The sequence below is a fragment of the Caloenas nicobarica genome, chromosome 3 (assembly GCF_036013445.1).
Source record: "Caloenas nicobarica isolate bCalNic1 chromosome 3, bCalNic1.hap1, whole genome shotgun sequence".
In the NCBI taxonomy this organism is placed as follows: Eukaryota; Metazoa; Chordata; class Aves; order Columbiformes; family Columbidae; genus Caloenas; species Caloenas nicobarica.
Window position 1 is genome coordinate 22495505 of NC_088247.1, and position 8711 is coordinate 22504215.

The following is an 8711-nucleotide window of genomic DNA, read 5'->3' on the forward strand; positions in this document are numbered from 1 at the left end:
TTATTGAGTTACTTTCACGTTACCCCATCTGAAATACAAATGCATGAATGCTGCTGTGTCACTTCTCGAATGTTTAAGCTACTTAGCAAAAGCAAGAGACTTTGAAAGTCTGTTTACCGGGGCTTTGCCGTGCTAAACTTTGGGTTCAGAATTCTGCTCGAGCTTCTGCGCTGTCGAGGGCAGCTGGCAGATTTTACGAGACAAGCTGTTCGCAACTTCCTTCAGGGGAAAAAAAAAAAGCTTATGTAACTTCACAAAACGAAAACAAAATCCTCTGTGTTCAGCAAAATATGCAGCAATAATCCGGTATGACACAGGATAAATGCTCTTAAAAATATGGAATACAAGAAAATGCATAGTTGCAGAATCAAAAAAGCTCTAATTTTATTCTTCCATTTTCTGTTGTGATTATGGTGGTTTATGTCATCTGTATATTCTTGCATTTATTTCAGGTCAAGGTTTGTCAGATTTCATATATCTAGCAACATTACATTGAGAGATCTATTTTTATAGTCTTTGATACCATATTTGGAATTCTAACTGAAAAATCGTGACTTTTTCCATTTGTCCTTCCAATAGTGATAATTCATCTTTATATCACTGCACTTACTGTAAAAGCAGAATATGTTTTATCATAACCTGGAATGCATTAGGGAGTTAGGGATGGACAGAGTGATTTGTAGGGTGGTGGGTTTTTCCTGTGATAGCCTTGCTCTTTTCCATATTGTGACTGATTTTGTAGAATACTACTTTTTTCTTTTCTTTTTTTCTTTTTTTTAATCTGTAAAAGCCACATATACTGATGTTGTCATAGCTTCTGAATTTGGCCATATGCCATTTGTTTGTCATACCTTCTAGTGATCTGCACAGTATGAGTCTTCCTTGTACCACCAACTTCCCACTGTTTAAATACTTAAAAAAAAAAAACAAAAACAAAAAGTAATAATTGTTCCGTCGTTTCCTTGCGAATCTGCCATGTTAAGTAGAGAGCCATTCCGAAGGATGAGTTTCAGTTCCTGCTGTATAGTGTGGAGGGGTCTGTTATGATGAAACAGATGCTCTTGTGTTCCTATGCTATTCTGGACATGTGCAGAGGTACAACAGAATTAACTGAACACCACATATTCTGTTTGTGGGTTACTGGAGAAAACTCACAGCATTACTTTTGTGTCGATGCTGAAAAAAAAAAAAAGCAGCATTTTTGTACTCATGCTGTGAAAACAGAGAACAAAAAATCAGTCAACTGAAATTTGTAATGCCATGTTTCAGCTGATTTATTAGTACAGTCCTAAAATACTTGTGGTACAACAGATTTTTTTTTTTAACATTTATTTCTGTAAACTGTGTACACAGAAGGCGAAAGACTGGATGCGTATAATAGGGTTTTAAGAGTTATGCTTTTCAAAGCAAATTTCATGAACTTATTATGGTGGAACACTGTGGTAAAATAAATAATGTTCTTTGTCTTTTTCTTTTGGCTCCAGGAAGAGGAATGGTGTCGTACCATGCACACAACGGCCCAGTCAAGTTTCTCGTAATGGCCACATCTATCAACAAGAAGAACAGAAGCAAAGTGAGGAACAGCCTGCCTTCTGGCTCGGAACCTAAGGACGAGGACCAAAAGAACGTTCTGCACAATGAGAGACCAGACTCTTCCCTTAGTAACACCCAGGACACTGCAGTTTGGCTGGGGGGTTCAGCAGGATCAATTGCACAAAAAAGCGACTTGTCGTCATCTTCTGGATCCCTTACTTTGTCTCACGGATCAAGTTCCCTAGAGCATAGGCCAGAGGACAGTAACATTTATGAGCTTTTGAAGGATCAAAATATCTCATTTAAAAGTAAAAGACAGAGATCCAAGAAAATGAAAGCAAGCTCAGTGTTAGTCATTTCTGGTGGCCAAGGACACAGAAGAGTGAACAAGAAGACCAAGCAGCAGCGACAAGATGAACTAGTGTCTTCAGTGATGGTCTGGCAAATTCCGCTATTAAATATCTAAGTGAACTAAATCCAAGATACTTTCTGTAATTAAAAAAAGTCTGATATCCTTTTACAGCAAATGTCAGCTTAGGGCCCAAATGGATAGACTTCATACACGTGGGAGCAAGTTCGGTAGGCTTTTATCACAGAATTAAGGGTTGCAAGAGAGTCTTCACATCCTGAGAACATTCTGCAGTATTAGAGTGCTGGAAAACATTTAGCCACTGATGCTGTCCTTGATACTTAGAACAAAAAGGATCCATTAGACACTTTTAAATGGCTTTAGAATCTCAACCGTATTTATATTCACATTTATAAATATTGTAATTATGTTCTATAGCACTTAAGGAAGGCAAGGAACACATGCCATGTCTCATGCTGGTTTTTGCTTATGTAAATCAGCTGTTGGTTCTTTTTCCAAAGTGACATATTGCATGGACTGTAGATTTTAACAAATTAGCAAATATTTTTAAACAATAAATAGTCTAATGCAAACTAATATTAATTTGGTAATTACTATAATAGTTTGTAACATCATTCCACAAGCCAGAGTTTGGTCTGGACAAAAGTGGTTATACTAATTGATTGGTATTTGTTTATTTCAACATAGAAAATAGATTTTATTATTATTATTATTATTATCATTATTATTATTATTATTTCTAATGCTCAGTATTATTAAAAATGTTGCAGTATAAAAAGCGCATTAATTTTCTTGGTAGGTGCAATGTGTCTGTGATTCACCTTTGTTATACAGGGAAGTTCGAAGGATGCTATGGCTTGGGGCAAATAGAAAGTGCAGATAGAGGACAGCTGTGCATTGTAGTGCTGCTAACACATGCTCCTCCAGCAACTTGGCATGGCCTATGCTGGTTTTAAGGATGCATGCACATCCAGTAAATTAATAATGCAACTATCAATTAAGTCATTAATTGGGGAGAAATATACTAATATCGGAATATCTATGGGAAGTGCAGGTAGTTACTGTGGGTATTGGTCCTACACTGGTTGATTTGCGTGATGTCCTCCAGCAAACACCCCTCAAATAACGTCACAGCACAACAGCAGAGAGACGATTGTATCTGAGTGGTGGTCGCCTCTTTTCAGCCAGAGTTTCAGCAAAGCATGGTCGTGTAAATGGATATTGTGAAAACAGTCTGCACTGCTTCATCCACTCAGTCAGGCAAGAGGTTGCTTTGGTAGCATTACGGGCTGAATTCTAAATAGAGGCCTAATGGCTGTTTCTTAATGAATCGATGTATTTCCAAAGGAAACTTTGAATTTAGGGTTCCTACTGAAATTGCTTTTTGTGCTAGTCTCTGCACATGTGAAATGTAAGACAAAGCCTTCAGTTCAGAAAGGTGGTACCAAAAATGGTGATGAGACACATCCTTCAGTCAAAATATGTCTAATACAGGTAACATGTTGAATGAAGTCACTGGGAACATCAATTTCCCTTATCAGTAGACTGAAAGACACAGAGAAATTAGGACAGTTAAGTTTAATTGGAATATGTTGAGAACTCTAATACTGTCCCTCAGTTCAATAAAATGCAAATTAAATATATCTGAAGCAGAATGTCTGTCACATGTATGCATTGACTAGAAACAAGTAAAACTTTTGGCTACTTTGGTGCTGTTATTATCCCAGTAAGGGAGTAGTTTGCCCTAAGATTATTTCTGCTACTTCTGATATAAACTCCTTGATTCCACCATGTTTGGTTTCAACCTGCCTAGTTTAAATCAACATCAACCATAATTACAGTGTTCCGCAGCACGTGACATTTCAAGCTAAACAGTACTAGACATGGAATTATTTTGTTCAATAGAAGATAAAGGGGTGGATTTTTTTCCAAAAGAGCAGTAGGGTTTTTTAAAATGTTGCTGAAATGTCTTTATTTTGCAGCAGATTTGTTTAAGTTTAAATTTTCAGTCTGTCTGCTCTAAAAAGCAAACTTCTGTCAAGTGACCCCAAAATCGGTGGGTGGGCTGACTTGCCAAGTTTGACAGAGCACCTCAGTAACACAGAATCATGGAATCATAGAAAGTCCTGAGCTGGTCTTCCCTTCCACCAAAGACATGGGAAGGAGGGAATGCCAACGCAGGGAATCCTTGCCTGCTAGGTAGCACCATAATAGACGTTTCAAAAATCAGATGCACACCCAGATTTATTTATAGAGGTTTTGCCCACATCCTACACCCTGACCAGAACAGGATTCTTGAGCCATAAAGCACAGACTTCAATGAATCACTGAGGATGCTTGTTACAGATAGGATTCCAGGCTTAGCATCTTCATTACTGTTTTGTGCTTTTATTCTATGTCTTTCACTGTGTATCTCGTGGCTTTAGCTGGGTGTTGTCACCATTGGCATGGCCTTAATGTTGGCATGAGCCCTGGTGAAGGAAAAAAAAAAAAGAAAAGAGTGCCTGTAAGTCAGGCAGCTGGCAACATTTTCCCAAACTTTCCCTCTTGTCCCTGGCCCAGTGCCTGGGTGTGCCTGGCCAGAGGGATGAACCCAGTCGCATTTTCTATGCTCTTCCATAGCCGTGGCCCTGGGAGCTGCTGTTTGCCCACTGTGTGGAAGTACTACATCGTACAGTTTAATGTATGTATATTGAAAAGCACGATAAAAGATTCTTCGGTGTATAAAGCCTATATAATCTAGTATCCCTTTGCTACACTGCAGTAAAAAGACCACAGGGTTTATTCTGCATGTTCCTTGGGCACGGGATTCCACGTCCGTGCCTTTGGGACTGCAAGATCACGTCCACTCTCTCATGGACCTTTATCACTAGGAGCAGAGTCCACCACACATTCAACTGGAAATCCATGCATGGCGCTATTACAGGGTCTGCTAGCAATAATGCATGGGAATTTTAAAGTGAAATTCATCTTATCTTCCAGCTGAAATGTAATTTTCTTCAGTTTTATTGATAAAACAGTAGAAACAAAGTAGAAATCTGCTCTTCTGAAAGTATATTGGAGTTTTTTCCAGTGACTTCAGTAAGAACAGAACTGGGTCCCTCATTTGCGTTATACTATTTTGAAAATTCGTGTCTATTTATCTTACTAAACTGTAAAGCAAAAGAGAAGCTGTAGGTCTGTCTTTAAAAATACACCTTGTCACAAATTAGATTTTTAGTAACTAACTGAGCACCAGGTGCAATGTTTTGTTTTCTGATATGCAGCTAACTAGTGTTAGCTTACTATGAAAGCAGGAACCAAAGTTTCTCTTAGAGCTGGCAAATAGTCTTTATAGCTGCTGTGGACTGAGCTGCTAGGTAGGTTGGATTTTACTTTCTGATACTGCTTTTCGAGATTAATGGAAGTTATGGAAAATATTAGGGAAAGAGGGGAGCAATTGTAACCACTACAATATATTCTATATATGTTTTCTAACACATAGCAGTGTCTTGTATAATATGAGCCATAAAACTTGTGTATTTATGTTCAAAGTATCAAGTGAGAAAAATGTTTAATAAAAAAAGTGATAAAAATTAACTTCAGAAGTACGTTTCTCAGGTCGTCATTTTAACTAGAAGGCTAGAAATTGTGGCGTGCTTTAATGAATTATATATATATGGACTCATGAAATGGAAAATAGGATATGCGACTAGGACAAAAAAGACATATTTTTTAGTTTTATAGTTTCTACAGTTTAAACACCAATTTCTGAAAGTGATGCAGTCTTGTATAAGTCTGACCCCTGTATCAATGGATCCCAATAGTGTCTAAGCAGTAGAATTTCTACTGTGCTGCCTCCATGGAGCACGCGCCAGTGCTTGCGCAGCATGCGTGATGCACCAAAATGAGAAGCATTAATATTCAAGATTAGTATTGCAGAGCAAAAGCATTAACAGAAGAAATTAATTTTCAGTTGCTAACTGGCAATTTGTTCTAATTAATCTGCCCTAAAGGATACATACAGAATCCCATGATCGTGTTTAAATACTGAGACTTGTATTCATCAGCCTCAGCAACAGCCTTTCTGTGTGTACCTGCACTATTATAAATAAACTAGAAGAGTTATTGAGAACTGTTTAGTTGCTAGTAAAGTCTGTGGATTTGCTCCTGGTTTTATACCACATCTCTTTAATATATGGTTCTGAAAAACATCAAATCGCATGAGTGCAGGATACTGTACATTTGCACTCCTGAAGATAGATTCTGTCCCAATGAGAACTTACACATTATTACTTATGGGTGGGAGGCTGAGGGCTAAAAATTGCTTACCTGCCCCTTTGAGAGAGGAATGACTATTGGGAAGGGTTTCCTGAACTGTGGTTTGGTGCTTAGAATTCACTGTTCCTCTCTCTTCTGTCCTATTTAATTTTCTGGCTGCAGACAAGCAAAGTAGTTTTTGTAAAATGCATTTGAGGGAGAGAAAAATCTGTGGTTTGAAAGGTGCAACTATAATGGAGGGTTCTGTAAGAGTTAACATGTATTGCAATGAGTGATACCATGGAGTCGATACAGTATTTTTAGATTGCTTTACATATCTTCATAGTAATAATAGTTCACATAATAACAGTCCTGTTAAGAAGGCAGATTAATATCATCCGTAGCTAGGAAGACACTTAGCTGAAAAGTGTTTGCCTGACTTGAAGCCACATGGTGTAACAGCACGCAGATTAAAGCCATTGGGCTTTCTAAGCTCATGATTAGCCCTTTAACCAGCCTCCTCCTCCCAGGCATCCTGTACGTGCGGCTGTTGAAGCGTCTGTGCCAGCAAACTGGCCAGGACTGGGGCGACAGCCTGCACACTGACCTGTGGGGTGGGTAGTGGTTGGGCCTGGGACTGAGCCTGGCCTGGGACTGAGCCTGGCCTGGGCTGCTCCCATCAGCCTGCACCAACACGGCCACTTCTCTGAGATCCTTTGGGGACTGACAGACTACAGGGGTGTGAACTGCGCGCTGACACTTGCAGAACAGGCTCGCTGCTTCCGGTTTCTTGGTACTGATGCATCCTAATGTATCCATACAGCCTACTTCATATGGGATGGTTGCCTACCAGTCTGGAACTTGAGGCCAGTCTCTTACAGCCAGAGAACAGAAATAGGTGCTAACATAGACTAGATACCTACCACACAGGTACCAGTAGTTGGCATGAGGAGTCTCAGTGTTCATCTATGGTGGCTCATCAGCTGCTTGCACCACCCTACAGCTCAAAATTCTGGGTTCCCTCCTTCACTTTTCTGATTTAAGGCTTTTATAGCTGTATGTAGAATCTCCATCGCATGTCCTCGCCAATGCAGCATGCACACTGCTACATCCATCTGCTATTTGATTTGAAAAATCTAGTGCAAGATTTTTCAGAATTAGTTGATTTGCCGCTGCCCCTGTACTTGTGCTTACTTGATCACAGCATTTTCCTTAAAGGCATGCCCGACAACCAAACTGCCAGAAACACTCATTGCCTCCTAAGACAAAGAATCAAAATAGCAACACTGAAACAGCTTCAGATGAAAGGGTCTGAGAATTTCCTAGGCAAATGAAGGTTTCCTGTGTGACTCCACTTGAAATGCAACAATGTCAACGAATGACCCAAAGCATTTCAAGTGCTTTGGCCAAGCCCCATAAACTGCGCTATAAAGGCAGTTAGTCGTTCACAGCACGACCTTCAAAGGTTTTCAAAGGGTTTTTTCTTTCCTCCAGCAAAACAGGCCTTGACAGCAGAACTGCAAATTCTCCCATTGTGGGTCTTGTTACACTTCAGGGATAATCACGGTTATCATTAACGTGTGTCCCAACCCGCGAGATGAGCCAGAACACCTAGGATTAAAATGACACACCTTGGGGGAGATTAAATCACTGTGAGAATTAACTGGAAATCCGATTTGAGGAGTATTTTGACATCAAAAGATTAAGGTGAGCATCCAGCCAAGTTTTCTCAAGCACCAAAGTACTTGATTTCCACTAAAAATCTGTATATTCACATGCCCAAATGCAGATAACAAGAAAGATTTTAAAATGCACGAAGCAAGATACAGCTTAGCTACAGAGTTACAGAGTTTTCATTTTTGCTTTCTATGATTCTACATTGGAGAGAAATTCTATGGGTTATACCTTGAGCATCAGGGTCACCTTGATTGTTAGCACAAAAAAATGTATTAACTCACGCCTTCCAAAGCAAATTGTGAAAGTTGTTTCCTGTGGGCTTTCCTGGTTCGTTCTTTCTGTCTGCAGTTCAAGTTGCAGAAAGCGCCTGTCAGACTGCACTACATGCTTCTCTAATGTTGCCTTTCTAACGAGATTTATGGAGAGTTGGGTAGCACAGACTGTGGCCATTAATGAGGAGGATTACCTCCAGCTCAGCCAAGATTTGTAAGTGCAACAACTTTTCTGCAGGGTTGCTCAGAGCAGTCTGTGGTGCTCTTAATCCCCATCACAAGCAACCGACACGGTCAGTTAACTTAAGCTCCATCTATGCTGCAGAACTCACGAGCACGTCAAGTGCTGCTGACACACATCCTGAGGCTCTGGCAGGTGGGATCCATGTGCCAGGCCCTGCCCGGCACAAACCCTACTGTCTGGGCAACCAAAGCTGGTTGAAGTCCGTGCCTGTATGTGATGACATTGCACTGATACAGTGGTATTTGGGGAGAAATGTAATGATCTCAAGGTGTTTTGCTCACAAATTAAAAAGTCATAAACACATGTTGAAGACACAGGTGGTGGGACCATCCATGGCTGATTATGACTGAGAAGAAATATTGATTGGATAACCTCA

General features: G+C 39.9%; 1 protein-coding gene across 6 annotated transcripts in view; it reads left to right on the plus strand.

The window, feature by feature from the left end:
• ARHGEF10 (Rho guanine nucleotide exchange factor 10) overlaps positions 1–5443 on the plus strand; it is a 118358-nt gene extending 112915 nt beyond the window's left edge. For all 6 annotated transcript variants that reach the window (XM_065630650.1, XM_065630652.1, XM_065630655.1 and 3 more), the window contains one exon: positions 1485–5443. In XM_065630650.1, the coding sequence (XP_065486722.1) occupies positions 1485–1999 (515 nt within the window). In that variant the 3' untranslated portion in view covers positions 2000–5443. The remainder of the gene's footprint in view (positions 1–1484) is intronic.
• The last annotated feature ends 3268 nt before the right edge of the window (positions 5444–8711 follow it).